General features: G+C 38.7%; 1 protein-coding gene across 16 annotated transcripts in view; it reads right to left on the bottom strand.

The window, feature by feature from the left end:
- Positions 1-17,454, bottom strand: part of LOC578619 (lethal(2) giant larvae protein homolog 2) — a 68,756-nt gene that overhangs the window by 15,369 nt on the left and 35,933 nt on the right. For 13 of the 16 annotated variants that reach the window (XM_030984184.1, XM_030984183.1, XM_030984173.1 and 10 more), the window contains exons 7-21: positions 14,287-14,383; positions 13,060-13,267; positions 11,217-11,268; positions 9,800-9,957; positions 9,128-9,200; positions 7,306-7,453; positions 6,656-6,883; positions 6,009-6,164; positions 4,681-5,130; positions 4,082-4,211; positions 3,636-3,752; positions 2,325-2,488; positions 1,564-1,669; positions 1,146-1,338; positions 376-614 (exon numbers count right to left, since the gene is read on the bottom strand). In XM_030984184.1, the coding sequence (XP_030840044.1) occupies positions 376-614; positions 1,146-1,338; positions 1,564-1,669; positions 2,325-2,488; positions 3,636-3,752; positions 4,082-4,211; positions 4,681-5,130; positions 6,009-6,164; positions 6,656-6,883; positions 7,306-7,453; positions 9,128-9,200; positions 9,800-9,957; positions 11,217-11,268; positions 13,060-13,267; positions 14,287-14,383 (2,519 nt within the window). The remainder of the gene's footprint in view (positions 1-375; positions 615-1,145; positions 1,339-1,563; positions 1,670-2,324; positions 2,489-3,635; positions 3,753-4,081; positions 4,212-4,680; positions 5,131-6,008; positions 6,165-6,655; positions 6,884-7,305; positions 7,454-9,127; positions 9,201-9,799; positions 9,958-11,216; positions 11,269-13,059; positions 13,268-14,286; positions 14,384-17,454) is intronic. The other 3 variants (XM_030984176.1, XM_030984177.1, XM_030984178.1) reach the window with 1 other exon arrangement.

The following is a 17,454-nucleotide window of genomic DNA, read 5'->3' as shown; positions in this document are numbered from 1 at the left end:
ATTCAAATGATCACCTTGCAATGAATACATGAGCATGAGCCAAGTCCTAACATACATATCACAAACCGTCCGCTCAGAGCCCAAAGTGCGTTAACACGGGCTATTTAACGCGTAGTTATCGCCCTTCTGACTCTGCATAGACGAAACGTTCTAACTATGAAATATTGGAATTTCAGTGAGGTATGAACATGACAGTACTGATTATAATTGATGATAAAGTGAAAAATTATCCCATCATTTTAGCCAATTATGTGCTACCTTTCAACATATATGTGTAAACACCGAGGGTGACTGGTGCGTTCCACTGCAAAATGTGTTCAGTGGCAACTGCAATGCAACCAAACCCTGAAGAGAGGTATATACGATTCTACTCACGCATGGCATCCTTCTCTCCAGGCTCTTGTTCCTCTGCATCAGGCTTGGCCTCTTGGGCAACCTCAGCTCCAGCAGCAGCAGCAGCAGCATCAGCATCACCGCCGGCTCCTTCCTCCGTTGCTTCAGCTGCTGGCTCAGGCTCCGGCTCCACCTCAGGTTCTGGGGGTACGGGGCGCATGCCCTCTGCTAGCTCAAGCATGCACAGGGGCTCGGTTACCGTGCTCGCTGACATGGTAAACCTAGAAGACGAATAAATATACATGATGAAAAGTTGTGCCTGGATATTTATGAATATTCATTGACCACTATTGACTAGATGCTGCTTGTAAGTATCGGCTTACTATTGACTATTCTGCTGCACATGAGTACTGCTAATGGTAGTTGTCTTTGAGAATAATGATGGAAAACTGTGGAAGTAGTGATATTAAGAATGCAATACACCAATATGGTAGTAGCATGAAATCAGACAAAGTTGATGTGTATTTTAGATCCACAACAAAATTGACAGAAGCACAGACAATTTCCAACACATGCTCAGGCAACAAATGCCTTGTAGTCAAATTTATACACTAGTGAAATTATCAACTTTACCTTAGACCCAACACCATTACTGACCCTAACCCGAAAGCCAATCCTGCATGTAGCCAAAGACCAAAAGGTGATTAAAACCCTAACTCAACCCTAACCCTCTTTTACAAATGTTTCTGCAGAGCATATGTACAATGATTTTAAATCAGATTTTATTGAAACAGATGACACTCTTGATTTACCTTTCAAATTCGGATGGTGACAGGAGGTACATGCCTTCGCCCCTTGGGGTGAAGAGAAGCGATGCGATCCCGGTGACGTTCTCCCTCCTGAGCGCCTGGTAGTGATCTTGCCTCTTGAGATGAGGGATGCTGTAGATACCCAACTCTCCTTGGTTGGTCAGGCAGCTGATGTGATTCTCGGAATATGAATCGTCTGGAGAAATAAAACAAGTTCAAGAGTAAACATGTAAATAAGCATGCTACATATGTATTAGCCGATATCTCGTTGGGATGCATTTTAATATTCATACATGGACATGCATGTCGATGGAATGTTAGTGAACTTGTACATATTACATACTCCACAGTTTGTACAGTGGTGAAAAGATGTTGCAGTTAAATAAACGATAAAGACATCGAGAGATAGGAGATGACTCACTATTCCTACTGCGATAGTTGATGAAGGCCACCTTGCGTACTTTGGATCCATCCATGGCCGTCAGCTTGGTCTTGTATCTGGGCTTCAGGCTTGGTAGAGCAAAGACCTACAAGAAGTTGAAACAGAGAAATGACATAATCACAGTTAACAGATGATATCAGGGCCCTGCCTCCAATAGATTGCAAGTTTGCAGTCTCTTATCTTTCATGTAAATGGTTGCGATTTATATCAACCGCAAATAAGTTGCGATTGATATCGACTCTATGTAAGACAGGGCCATGGATTATACATGTAGATCAGTTGAAAGTTCTGTTTGTTTGTTTACATAGCATTTGTTTACAAATTCTACATTTCTGTTGTGTAATGAAGTTCACTCCTTTCGTCTATTATCTTACAAGCAGCCTGGCACTTTACCCCATGTTTTTACAGCGATAAAAAGGGAGTATTACCACGTCATTCTTCCAGAGTAGTATCTCAGATGACCTCTTAGAGGACTACTTGTAAATGTGGTATTAGAGAGAGAAATGGGGGGGGGGGGGGGGGAGTTAAAGCCCCTCTGCACTAGTTTGGCCAGGAGAAATTAGACCTCCCTGCATGGCCATTGACAGGTGGCTATCTCATCAACTCAGCTCTCAATTAACATAAGAAAAAGGGGATCATGGGGGACCAATGGTCACCACTTAGGCACTGTTTGCTATATAGAGAGCGCAAGTAGCTATAAGTAGTGAAGTGGGGGGCTTTAAAAAAATTGCATGACCTACCTTGAACTGTTCTTCAGAGCATACGATGAGGTTGTGTCCGCTCATGTTGGGAGGCTTGGCACACTCGTGCTGAACCTCTATGGGGTCTGGTAGGGGGTTGTTGTCACTGTCTACTACAACCATAGAGTTGATAGGGGCACCATGTTTCAACTTAATCTCCTTGCCTGTAAGAAAACAAAGGAAAGGAACATGAAAGAGATTTCTTAGGGGCATAGAATACAGAGCTGCAATAAAATTTCCTGTGACAACCTGTCTGTAAAGACCTGTCGATAAAGACCATCCAAGGGAAAGAAGCCAAGTCCGCCAACATCGATGTGATCTTTCTAGACAGGTTCAACAACAAACATCTTCTGTTATTAGGTAACGATACAGTAAAATATTTCAACCTGCCAACATTAAAGGTAAAGACCAGTATTGGAAATGCCCCAATTTCAAAAAATGAAATGGAAGCTCTCATTACCAATCATGTGAAAGAATATGTTTTGACTAATAAATGATGATAAAAAATTTGCCGGGAAACCGCCTACTAATTCATATATTTGGTAAATTTGTTTCTCTCACGGTCTGTGAGAGATATAGGGTAGTCCCATATACATCTTTCTGTGTATAGTGCTTGTAACTTTACGAAGAATGGGCCCAATTTCTTATCATTTTGATGATTCCAGAACCTTGCATATGCTAGATGTTAGATGATCAACCTTTTCTGATCGATTCCACAACGTTTCTTTCACAATGCAATCGCATGACCATAACTGGTCTTTACGTTTAAGAAATAATAAAGTGACCTCTGAAAACATTTGGCATTTCCAGAAAATGTAAACAAGGAGAAGCAGTAAGATCAACCTCTAAAGATTTTGTTTGCTTGGGGGGGGGGGGGTAGACAGATTCTACAGCAGTTCCATAGGGAGAACTGTATGTCATTAGAGAGAGAGAGAGAGAAGAGCATTAACTCCATATAAAGACCCTCTCTCAAAAAATAAAATTTAATGCAATTGTGGCTCTATGCACAGAATATAACTGTCAGTGTTAAGTAAATGGCATGCTTAAAGGAAGAATCCTATCATTTTCCAACCTCAAACTGAACAGCCTTTTGGAACATATACTATCATTTAGGGGTCATCACACTACAATTTCCCATTGTCTAACAAATGAAAGAGCCATGCTCTTGGCCTCTGACAGGTCTATCAGTGAAAATTGAGTGTATGCAGGATTTGCAGGCTCTTGGAAGAAGCTGACAAGGACTGCACGTGGACGCTCCTACTATGACCCACTGGGGTATGAATGAAAGAAAGAAAGGTTGCTAGTACTTACTGATTTCTGCCACCACATTGCCCTGTAGTCTGTTCTCTCCTGTAGGTACACCCAGCGAGTAGATGTAGATGACACCGGCGTTTGTACCAACCCACAGCGACGGTGTAGCTGTGTGAGCTGGATGGGAGAAAAGGAATAGTAATGTGATAAGTAGAGATGTCTTGGTCTAATGGTCTTTCGGGTCGCTGCAATAATGACCTTTGGCAAGAAATTTATCTACGTTTGCCACTCTCCACCCAGGTGAAGCTAATGGGTACCTGGTAGGAAGAAATTCCTCGAATGTTTTAGCACCTTAGTAATATTGGAAAACATCAACAAATTCCATTTAAATGAATCACAATATTTTACAACCTGTATCAAAAGGTAAAATGCAATATGCTGCAAAATATGCAGTATGATATCTCAAAAGGATTCATCTGCAGTGGGTAACAGAGGAAAATACTTACCGTCCCTAACAAACGTGTTAGCGAAGTAGACATAGCGGACCATACTGACTTTAGGGTCTTCTGATCGAGCCTCAATCTTCCTCTCAATGGGAACCAGATCGGCATCATCAAATCCTCTCCCTCTGCTCTCCTATTGGTTTCAGAAAGAGAAAAACAGAATTGTAATGATATCATGGTCTCAGTGATATGTCTCAGATCTTCTTCTCATGTCAAATTTCATCATCATCCACAGTTCATCAACTTCTAGTTCATTCCAATCCCAAGACTTTTGATTATAATAGCACAATTCACCTTCCCAAAGTTTATAACAGATATTATGGTGTAACTCAATATTAGTTTTTAATTTTCATTCACTGTTTAAATCGTTAGTTTTCAATGACAGGCCCTTTATTATGTACACAAAATGGACACAAAAAGTAGTTAATGTACATGATGTATACAGAATGCCATGTGTCTCCAGAACAATAAGTCCTACTTTGATGAACTTTTTGCCAAGAAATTTAAAGAGACCATTTCAAATATGAGCTCGATGACGGGAAGGGTTGTTTGCATCAAAAATAAATAAACGCTTATTCTGAAATTCTCCTTCTGTAACCCACCTTCTCCGGTGTTGTAGGTGTATTATCGCTACCCTCAATCACTTTCCCACCGGTATCGTTAGATCGCCTCTCCCTCTGTTTGCGCGGCTTGGTCGTCCCCCTCTTCTGCCTGACACGACGCAGCGACGCCCTCAGTGACTTGGTCAGCGACATCCGCCGTGACATGTGCTCCCCGGTCACCGAGAGGTCATGGGGGTTAAGGGTACAGTGGGAAACGATAAGGCGCTTGAGCGTGGTGTCAATGAGGGAGAAACCGTGGCTGGTTCCGAAGGCTATAATGCCCCAGGTTGACTGGAAGGCCAGAGCTGTGATGGCTGCCGGAGGGTGGGCCTGGGCCACGAGCTCCACTTGGAAACCCCGAGGGAATTTGAAGGGCTCCTCTCGGACAGGCAGGGCCTCATGACCCTTCCATACGAACTTGTCGTCGACAACGATCTTGGCTTGGACAACCTGAGAGATATAATATGAATTGCTTCATGATGAAAACTACATGCACTAAACATAGGAGACATTGATGTTGGATTTGGAACAATGGTACAAGTACATCTTTTTCCATAATAATCTCACAACTAAAACTGAGGAATGTCACATCCATCACGAAATATTAGTGTTATAGGCTTTTTATCACGTTGTACAATCTCTGATGAATTGGAAGATAAATTCAAACATAATCCCGCTTAACTCTTCACGCATTGTAGTCAGCTTCCATCATCCACACTTTTTTTAAATCTTATGTAGTATCACAGATAACGGAAACTTTTCTTTCTTCTTAAAATTCTCATGGGTTGAGGAATTGAGGTGTGATACATTGAAATAATTTGCATAAAACTACAAAATAAAACAGCCTCTGTGACTGGAAACTCTTCTCACAAAATACCAATGGTGATGGGTGATTGTAGTGACACCATGAGGGCTAAACTACAATTAAAGGCATCGTTTAACAATGTTAAATCTGAGATGCACGGCTCTACGTGTTATCAGTGTCTGTGATATGGTGTAATATTAAAGCCCTAAAAAAATTGCGCTTCAAAATGATCGTGAAGTGCCTCAAAAAAGTGAAAATCTTTGAGTGACCGGTTTTACCATACTTGTTTTCCCAATAGACTGTAGGGTTATGAAAACCGTTAGGAAAACGCAAAATTTGGTTTTGATTTCCAATCATAAATATCTTGATAATCAGACAGGTGATCGGCTTGTAAATACCATGGGGTTCCTGACTGACATAAAGGTTTATAATTATCATTGCAGCATGAGCTAAATCCAGGATTTTGTTTCAGAATGTGAGACAAAGATACCCTATCCCTTTAAGAATAGACTAATCATCTCACCTCTATAGTCTTCTTCTCCTCCTCGTCCTCGCCCATCTTCATGACCACCACCTGGCCAGCGGTTCCTCCGGCCACCAACGTGCCGCTCTGGGGGCAGAGCACCACCTTCTGGACACCGAAACGAGGGTCATCGCTGAAAGGGTCAAAGTTACCCACCTGTGTCAAAGGGAAATGTCAAAGGTCAAAGTATTATTTGCTTCTGTTTGTTTCAAGCTAGTTAATATACCATCTGTTTCAAAACAAAGATCTGAATTGAGTGCATATTAAAAGTCAAATCATTAGAAGTCATCACGTTAAAGTTAACCATTGGAAATCTAGGAGAACTCAAAAGGTCAAAAATCTTTTGTGTTACCACCAAACAACAATGGATCTAACTGTAAATATAGGCAAACCATTGTCACAATCAACAGGTAAACTCCACCTTCATGGGTATCACTGAGAAGTATTTAGTTTACTGATGTTATATGCCAACTTTTTTAAACCTTATTCACGAATCCAGTTATTGACTTGGTTACTTATCCTATCGTATCTATAAATGTAAATAAAACTTTTAAAACTCTTTCGGACTGCTTTTTGATCTTCCTCTTCATGCCGAGGACTGTGTATCAATACGACGACAGTTCATCAATGACCGTGGAGACACCTACCTTACGGAATGGCGGCCATTCTTCCTCAGCCTCGACGACTCCTGGAGAACCGTTCTGCTCCCCTCCTTCGGCGGTGAAGAGCTGAGCCACATTGACCTGGTAGAGGTACTTCATGGCAGAGGCAGAGGCATCCCAGAAGCGGATAGAACCGTCCTCGTGACCGGTCAGGAGGAGGTCGTGGTAGGCGGGTGGCTCCACCAGGTTCTTGCCACCGATTACAGGGAAATCCTACAGAGGAGGCAAACAGAACAGCGTTCATAGAATGAAGTCTTACTTATAATAATGACGCACGTGCCAAAGCTTACTTAGTGCTTCCATATAACATATTTGTTGTATATTTTTCCATTGTATGTTAATCAAGATTTCTTATTTCCTGCCTTGCATTAGGCTGTGCATACCAGAGACCCGTTTCACAAAGCCTTTTTTCAATGACAAATGACACAAATCAGTGACAAATCTGCTTATAACCAATCAGAAGCATGGATTTCAGTAGCTTATAACAAAAATGTCATTTGTCACGGATAACAACTTTTGTGAAACAGGGCCCTGGGCTTAATTTTGTTCAATAAATTTACATGCTTTCTAATGTTACACTTTTCAATAAAGAAATTATTTACAATAAAAAATAAACAATTAGATGAGGGACATACCCTTGTTGACATTACGTTCTGTTGCTGATGTTCTCCAACCTCCTGGATCTTCTCCCAGAGCTGAGATGGAACGTTGCAGATGTAGTTGGAGGAGGTGATGGCCGAGGCATGCAGGGAGGACAGGTAAGGCAGCTGGAAAGTCGGCCATCTACACCAAGCAAGAGAGGGGAAAGAAGCTACATCTGTGAGATGATTGGTCTAGGAGGGTACATGTCATTATGATTCGGATTGTATTCCCATTATAAATCTTGGATATTGCCTTATATAGGGGAAAAGAGGCAGAAACATTGATTAATTGTAATGTTGGTTAAACTATTAGCAACAATTAAGTTCTGCATACTTATGAAATATTTTGTTAATGTTTTGCTTTCCTTCTCTTGTCTTTTCTTCCAGGACTTGGTCATAATGCTAACTCAAAATCTAAGTTGATTTTAGAACATCTTCTCACATCTTAACCCTATTTAGCCTGGGCTATTTTGAAAACTGCATAGCCCGGGGGGGGGGGGGGGGGGGGGGGGCTTCTAAGGCCCCCCCCCCCCCCCCCCCCCCCCCCCCCCCTATGATCTCGGCCGTGAAACGCCCGATCGCCGCGAAAATTTGCATACATGTCAAGTGAAGTGTATAGAATACTATGGTATTTTCAATTTTTTTGAAAAATTTACTCATTTGCATATTTATGGTAATTTATGCAAATAAGGTCATTAAATTCACATTTTTTGCCCATAAATCAGACATTATTCATATTTAAGCATTCTTTCTCACTACATATATTTGTTAGACCATTTGGAATAATAATACAACACAAAAATTTGAAAAACCAGGGTTATTCCTTATGTTATCTATTGTTTTGATAATTTCTTATGTATTTCTTTGTTTTTTTAACTTATCTTCTAAGGCCCCCCCCCCCCCCCCCCCCCCCCCCCCCCCCCCCTATGATCTCGGCCGTGAAACGCCCGATCGCCGCGAAAATTTGCATACATGTCAAGTGAAGTGTATAGAATACTATGGTATTTTCAATTTTTTTGAAAAATTTACTCATTTGCATATTTATGGTAATTTATGCAAATACATATATTTGTTAGACCATTTGGAATAATAATACAACACAAAAATTTGAAAAACCAGGGTTATTCCTTATGTTATCTATTGTTTTGATAATTTCTTATGTATTTCTTTGTTTTTTTAACTTATGTATTTTATTGTTTTTGTTGTTTTTATTTCATTTCCAACTATAATTCAACTATTTTGACCCAAAATAAACACCTAAAATCCAAACAAGACCAAATAACCAATGTTTTACCTCTTTATTTGAAAAATGAGATTTCCATATGTTTTGTACACAAATCACAAAAATGAGCGATTTTCGGGCTGACATTCGAAGACAAAAGGACACGTGCCTTTGTAATGGTAGGTCCGATTTTCGAAAAATTTCTTTCAAACGTTGCGCAAGACTTGAAAGAAAAAAAGTCACAAAATTTTAGTGCAAGATTTTCTTGCTTAAAAAATTATCGCGAAAAATGTCGAGGGGGTAAACATAGTAACAGCAGCTGCATATCACGTACAATACCTCTCAAGAGATGGTACATACATACTCATGCATAAAGTTGGGTACATAGGACTATAGTATACACGTGTGTGGCCCCAAAAAATGATAAAATTTGTCATTTCTTTCTATCTAGTTATAACTGGATTGTTAGGATATTTTAAGAGCTATCCTTTCCATGTGACATTCCTACTGTTATTTCCTTCAACATAGAATGAATATGAAAAAAAAAACCTATATAAGTAAAGTTCAACTTCAACTCAGATTGGATTCACTTACCCCTTGGTCTGGAGATCAATGAAAACAATCTCTTCCTCTACCAGGACAACCAGACTGTGTGGCTCATCAAATTCTGTTTGCGGAAAGAAAACAGAAAATAATTAACACACTGTGGGCATGACTACTTGAAATTTGACTCATCAAATGAAATTTGACTCATCAAATGACATTTGATACAACATCCATGTTGACATATACATGTCATGGAGATGTTAATCAGGTTTACATTGGTTTTCTTGTTATTGCCAATAGATTTCTAAGAATGCTTGGCAGCATCAACAATCTTACATATGTATTGTATATATACATTTATATTTATATATACATATTTTTTTAAGTCAAGAGATCTAGAGGCAATGTAAAAATAGACTAAACAGTAAGCAGTGCAAAATGAAACCGACAGCCATTACATTGTACAAACACTATCTTCAAACTAATTAGAACTGCAATTGGGTATAAGGTTAGGAATAGGGTTGGGATATAGATTGGGTTTTAGATTGCATTTGGGGTTAAGTTATCAGTTATAGTTCGATTTGATTTTATATTAGATGTAGAGTTAGGGTTGTTGGTCCGGGGTCAACACTAGGAATTAGGTCAGTGTACATGTAGAAAATAGACCATGGGGCAATTATCACCAGAGCATGCGTCATAGAAACGGAAGGACCATCTTACCGTCTTCATCGTTCACATTTGACATGGTGAAGAAGTCAATGACCTTGGATGTGAAGTCAAAGACGACGTGCTGTGTCTTGTCCTGTATCACTGTGACGACATGGCGGTCACCATAGCTGGCTCTTGGCATACCACCGGAGAAGATGGTGAACGGCTCACTGTGAAAAAAATATATATTGAAAATAATGACGGCAAAATTACGATTTTTTTTTTTGGATTTTTTGGATTTTTTTTTATAGATTATTATTATTATTATTATTTTTTTTTTTTAATTATTTTATTTTGTTAAAACAAAATATGTTTCTGAAGTGACTTATTACTGCGTAAATATATTGTTTGCAAATGACAGGGTCCAGACATTTTTGCAAGTTGCTGCTATTGCAAAAATTCACACAGGATACGTACATGTTAACACATGCATTGCTCGCCCACTTTTGTATGTTGAAAAATTTGCAGCCCTACCATGATTCACAAAATGGAGCTAATACATACTGTATCATAAAGTTCTTGCTATATTACATTTCTATTAAACAATTGCATAAACAAAATGCTTGTGAAAATAACAGCTAATACATACTGTATCATAAAGTTCTTGCTATATTACATTTCTATTAAACAATTTATTGAGTGAAATTACAACATAATCAAAACTGCGTTGAACCCAAGAAGATTAAATGATGATGATTTGTCCTTATATTAACATTAAACTCATGCATCCATGAGGTATCTCTGATAACACATCTATATACATGGATAGCAGTCCATCCTTCTTTGAGAGATGATCCCCCTCGTCAACTTGACTAGCCCCAAGGGTAACGTCACATTGGAGCCTAACACCGACATGCACCTGGACCCAGAGGGGTGGAGGGGTACAAGAAAGGGGTAGCGATGTACCTCCATAGCCTCTCACCTGAATTAAGATCCCCTCAATTTGCATTTTCAAATACCCAATAGGCATGTGAAATGGATTCTGTGTGATGTGGGTTAGTGCCCTCCTGGCTTTCAATGGATGATTTGTCGGATCAATGGATTAGACTCATCATCCTATTACATTAAATGGTTCCCATATGAACCATCTCATTCATTCTTTGAGATGGATTTCGAGAGGCCTCAAAGATGTGAATACATTACTCTATCACACATGATATCACTAGTTTTGAATTTCTATCATACAAGTACATGAATTCACAAATCAATTCCACAAGCACATACATGTACATGGTAAGGTAAACCCCGAGACCAAATTACTCAGAATTCACAAGATTTGAACAAGTATATACTGTATATTCATGTACATGTATCTATCTTATATATGATTTACTGTATAGCCAACTCCATAGAATGGGGACAATCAAATCACAAAGAAACATTGATTATTTTAATTTTAATGCTCATGATAGATTGTCTTATAACTCACCTTTTGGTCGTCAAGTAGAGGATCTTTGGAATGGCTTTGCAAGGGAATGGTCCTAAAAGACAAACAAATATACACAAATATTATTTTTAATGAAAAAAAAAAATTATGAAAAAATTAGATTTTCAATGAACAGTGTTCTCCCCATATATCATCTTTTTTAATTTTCATCCTCTATTGTTCTCTCTATCTTTCCTTCTATTTGACTCTGTCCATATCTCCTTTACAGTGTACCTCTTTTCTTTTAACTAAATATCGCTCCTCTCTCTATTCTTTGTCCATCTCTTTTCTTTCCCTTCTCTTGCCCTCTCTCCTCACCCACCCCCCCCCCCTCGTTTTCCCCCTCTCTCTCCCCCTCTCTCTCTCCCCCTCTCTCTCTCTCTCTCTCCCCCTCTCTCTCTCTCTCTATCTATCTACTTCAACCATATAGCTTTCTCCTCTTTTGTTTTCTGTATTGTTCACATCTACACGCATGTATATCTTAGTTTACAATTACCATTACAAATTGAAATACAAATACCGTAGGGTGCATGTGCAAGTACAACCACCTTGATAAACAATACAGCGACCTTCACAAGTTTCATAGATCTAAAATATATCCATTGAGATATGGAATTGGGAAGCTACCCATCCATTTCAATTAATCACAGAGACCTAGGGCCAGGGTCATAAAATTCTTTCCATTAATCAATTCTAAATATATCTCTCAATGGGGGAGCGAGTTGTGTCCATGGTTTTCAGCTAGAATTAATCCCTTCTCATAGCACCTATAAGGGAAAACAATTCATCCGCCTTCACCAGTACACGGTATGTACCATTGTAATGATTTATGGATGCAGGTGTGCTATTAATGCACCTTGTACGCATATCATATTCTGAAATATGTATACATCATGTTTCATTACAATAACAGATGCTGTGTGCTCTGCCTCATGGAGGCCATTCTTCAAAACTAATCAAGATTCCCCCACCTCACAGGGAAAGAGATTCAACTTCACAGTAGGCCTGTCCTCATCGGCTCGAGTTTGCCAAATAACCCGCTATTTTAACTATCCTGATCACAAATTAGCCAGTTACAAAAAAAAATATCCAGAGAAATCTTGGTCTTGTTTCTCAAATACCCCGCTATTTTGTAATGAACATATCGGTCTGGTGAAGACACAATTTCGAACTTCGGGATAATATCCAGAATCTGAAAATAGCGGTTTGGGGGGCAAACTGGAGCTGATGAGGACAGGGCTAGTGATCACCTTTCGTAGTATCAATATTACATCCCGGATCAATTTCAGAGTGCTGCATGCAATGTAAAGAGAGCAACCTTGAATTCAAATTTTCATAACCAGTCTAGACATTGCTGGTTGCTATCTCTTACACGTTTCCAGGCTTTGACATTCGTTCATAGTAATCCAAACCAAACGTGCACTGAATAATAAGGGCCTTAAAAATTAATGCATTGACAAGTGGATATTTCTTTGCCACTTATTGGGAAAGGGTCTATTCCGGCAAAGAGTGGGAAGACTAGCGGATCTAAAAGAGGGTGTGGTTTCCATAGGGAGAAGTATCTATTAGAAACTAAGGGATTCTAAAAGGGTTGTAACTTTGGAGAGTCTTGTAGCAGTATCAGATCTTTGCAAATAGTGTTTTTTACAGCACTGACTGGTTTGTTCCCTTCTGGAGTGGACATTCCTACAAGAAGTTCAGTTTTGTAGCAATAACAGCCAGACTTTCATAACACCTAACAGAATCATTCAATAAGTAAGAACATGTTCTACAGGACTACAGAGAAGGACAAAGGGGGAATGATAGAGGGGCGCGGTTCTCACTGTTCAAGACCAGTGGTTCTTACCGTATGGCACCAGAGGTTCCTTGGCCGGTGAGGATGCTCCTGAGACCTTCCACACCTGGTAGCTGCCGTCGTTGTGAGAGCTGGTGAAGTGGGTTCCATCCCGATGCCAGCAGAGGGACTCGATCTGATGACCAACGAACGAAGCTTCAAGCATCAGCTCACTCTGGCGCCAGATGATCATGAGTCCTCGATTGTAACCGATCAAGAGCTGTTTATCAAAAATGGTCAAAGGCAAGGATTTATCAGGAATTAGTTCAGTAAAAATTGATATGGCTTTGAGGCTTGACCGAGGTAGGAAAATCGAGAAATGCTACAGGAATTAGATCATTAATATTTGAATACTCCCATGTTAATGATTGAGCAAGTAACTTGCTACTAACTGAAAAGATAGATGAGTTTAAGGGAAAAACCATATAAAAGGCCCAACAAAATGATTCCACCTTATAAATAATTATAAATTTGATCGCCAGACAACATCAAATTTGGAAATATCATATTTCAGTAATGACAGTACCTTTTATTAGAGACAGGAAGATATTTTTTTCGAGATGAATTTTCAAACTCTGTCCAGAAGTCAACAATGACTTTAATGAAGGTCCATGTACATGTATACAAATCGTCAAAGTATTCATTCACCCAAGTGCTGCAGAACCTATCCAAAATGTTACAATAATTCTACCTTAAAGGTACCGGTAATGCAAAGTTTTGGGAAATTTTGAAAATTGGATGGATAGTAATTCTTTAAAATGTTGATATATTTGGATGCCCCTGTGAATGTATTATAAGCACTAGAAAATGTAGCCCCTAAAACATTTCTGTTTGAATAATTCAAATATTTACCAGTGCTCCAGATAAATTTCAAATATTTCAAATAGTGCCTAAGGCCATTCCATGGTAGCTGCGACCATGAAAATCTCAGAATATGCAGTTCTGATATATAATTTCCAAACGGAAATAGCAAATCGGTCGATCGTAGTCGAGAAACATGGCTTTAAAGCCAAAGTAATATCAGTCTTGAGAGGGAATTATACAACATAAAGTTTATTATTTACAATTTCATCAATTCAGACTCGATTTCAACTGCGTCAACGATCACTGACTATTGCAAAATCCCAAATACTTCCATTATGTTCATTTGAACCAAATTCATGACCCCATACCAAAATCTTGTATTACCTTTAATATCTCAGTAACTTTGAAAGTCGACATGTCTGTTGAGGTACTTACCCTGTCCTTGTCACTAGGATGTTGGGCGATGGCCTCCACTGCACCAGGGTTAACCTTGAAGTCATCAGGTACACTGGAAGATGGAGAATCATTTAACCTGGTTAGGGGTCCATGCCACACACCCAACAGGTGGATGGGTGGAGTAGGGGTGGAGGGTGGAGTAGGGGTGGTGGGCGGGTGGTGGAGGGGTGGTGGAGGGGTGGTGGTAGGATAGTGGAGGGGTGTTAGGATGGTGGAGGGGTGGTTATAGAGGGGTGGATGCAGGGGTAGAAGGGTGATGGAGGGACAGAGGAGGGTGTGTTAGTGGTAGTGAAAGGGTGGTTATAGAGGGATGGTAGTAGTTTTTAGGGGTATTAGTAGTGGGTATGGAAATGGGGGGTAGAGGATGAGTATAATATGGAAGAGCATGAGAGGTAATGATTAGGAATAGATAAGGAATAAGGATGGATATATATGTGATAGATAGATGAGGGATGGAGGGATTGATGGATGATGGTTGGATAGATGGAAAGAAGGGATGGAATTGAGAAGAGAGTTCGCAAAGGGTAAGTGGCAACAGCAGAAGCAGTGGTAAATAGTGAGTATTAGATGAGGGGAAGGGTGATGAACGATTAAGACAGGTGGATAGAAATGTTATGATAAGATAATATTTTGTTTTTAATACATATAGAAGAGATTGAAAGAGAGAGGGAAAAGGTATAGAAGAACAGAGCATTAAAATTAAAACAAAAAAGAATGACAGAGGCAGGAAAAAGGCAGATGTAAATTAAATGAAGGTAAAACAGCGAGTAGCAGGGGAAAGAAGGAAGAAAAAGAAGACAACACAGTAATGGAAACAGGCACAAGATGTTAACAAGGCAAAGGGATAAGCATGAGACAAAAATGATGAAAGTTTAGTGGAAAGTTAAGAAGACAAAGAATGATGAAAAACATGATCAACATAAAGAGAAATATCATGACACAGAGATAGATATGAATGATGATTGGAAGTGATGAGAGGGAGTACAAAATGGGGAAGGGGTAAAAAGTTGGATGAAGCAAAGCAATGAAGTAGTATTAGGTTACCCAGTCAGTAAAGCACTATATGATTATAAATCAGGCTAATATACACATGATTATAAAGTGAGGACATGGATGCTGTTTCTGTCAAAATATCTACACAAAATTCAGAAAATTATACTTGAAATAACTCACGAAGCCAAGGATTAGTGTGTATACTACACAATGAATTCATCTTTAAAACAAATCAATCATACTTGTCTATTTTGCCAGAGAAAATCAATTTTTTTTCTTCATTACATCCATGTCCACAACTTGTTATAATGCCAAATTAAACCGATGATAGTATTAATGTAGTAATATCCATGAAACACCATGTACAGGGTGTACATATAAATATGATAGTTGTCCATAGTTTCCCATACGGGTACATGCAATGCTACAGATGAATATAAAATGAAAAATAAAATGACAGGTTAGAATGATTTAAACTTTTTTCCCTCCATGTATCCTGTCCATTCACTTTCTACGAAGAGTTCAAAAACATGTCATCTGAAACCTGAGTGATTTTCTGTTAATCACAATTTTAATACAACCAAAATGATATCACTGTAGAATTGACAGTTTATATTTGTTTAACATCCCTCTAGATCTATAACAATATACATTAATTTCATTTCAATTGCAAATTTCACTGACAACAAAAGCTTCACTGCAAAATCAACTTCAATTTATAAAGTACTATTCTATTTCAAACAACTGCAAAGGATGATGTTATTGCAATTAATATTAACAATTTGTGAAAGCCGACACTAACAAAACCCTAAAAGTGCTCAATTCTTGTTAAACAAAATTAATTGTGAATAAATTACTGTGCTGGTGATAGCGTGTATAAGGATAGAGCTTCTAGCCTCTACTAATTACTATGTAATGGAAAGCTATTGATGTCACATTGAAACAAACAAGATCGCATCGTTTATCAAGCTTTTAATCATACTTGAATAGAAAATTAGCTCCGGCATGAAGTAACTACTGCCACACTAGAGCAAACATTGTGTGCGTGTGAAGGATGGTATATAAAGTTATCGTATGATAATATTATGAAGTAGTTAATAATGAAGTGCTTTCATGCAGCAGAAGAGATGAGCGGAGAATTAAAAATGATGGTATGATCAAGAGGGTTTCACCAAAGAATAGCATCATAAAGATGTCATTTACTTAGAAGAAGAGTATAGTAGGATGCAAGGGGGTGTTGTAGAGTGGGAGCAAGGTGGTAGAGTGGATTGGGGTGGTTGAATTGGGAAGGAGTGGTAGAATCGGAGTGGTGTGATAAAATGGGCATCATAGGTACAGGGCTGAGCCAGTTTTATAAAGAGTCTGGCCAACTCTGTTAGCAATGAGGCAGCGATTGCTTTGTCAGGCAAGCATGAGTTTAAAAAATTGTTGAATATTGACTTCTTGCTACCCACGGTAACCAAGTTGGCCAAACTCTTGGGTGTAAGATGGCTTTGGTGCATGGGTGAGGATGAAATTGGGGAAGGGAATGGGTCTGGGGTACATTATCGGGGTAAACTTGGTCTTTTTTTTTTTTATTCTTACTGCTCAAAGAAAATAAAATCATAGTTTAAGTCTGTACAAACACAACATTTTTAAAATCAATTTGCGACAATAACAGGTTAGTACGCCTATTATCTATAACTCAAAGCCTCTTTGCAGTGACAGCAACAGAAGAGAAGCTGTGCTCTGTGGTCTTTTGCTTCATCACAAGACATAATATAAATGTACTTTCAAAAATGATAATTAGACTTGACTAATAGCTGATTATGACTAGTCATGAAATGTCAAACAAAAAAAAAAACAAAAAAAAAGGGATGGTAGGGTAAACTTTTAAACCTGCCTGGAAAAAAATAGTGTAATTGCTATTAGAATAATGGATGAGCCAAATAAAACCTTCGTAATATTCATGATATTTAGCAACGATATTAGATTGAAATAATAAGAAATATTCTTTCAATTTGTACGGGTGATTATGATGAATGCTAGTGATTACACTTTCAAAAATATTCAAAACTCATATTTGCTAATTCCTTTCAAGTTATCATGCATAATTGATGAAGTATTTAGTTACATTAGTGTCCGAGGAAGTAAAGTAGTAATTTTTATTTTAGT

The sequence above is a fragment of the Strongylocentrotus purpuratus genome, unplaced genomic scaffold (assembly GCF_000002235.5).
Source record: "Strongylocentrotus purpuratus isolate Spur 01 unplaced genomic scaffold, Spur_5.0 spur5_scaffold_14, whole genome shotgun sequence".
Classification (NCBI taxonomy): Eukaryota; Metazoa; Echinodermata; class Echinoidea; order Camarodonta; family Strongylocentrotidae; genus Strongylocentrotus; species Strongylocentrotus purpuratus.
Note: the sequence above shows the minus strand (reverse complement) of the source record. Positions and strands in the feature narration are given on the sequence as shown.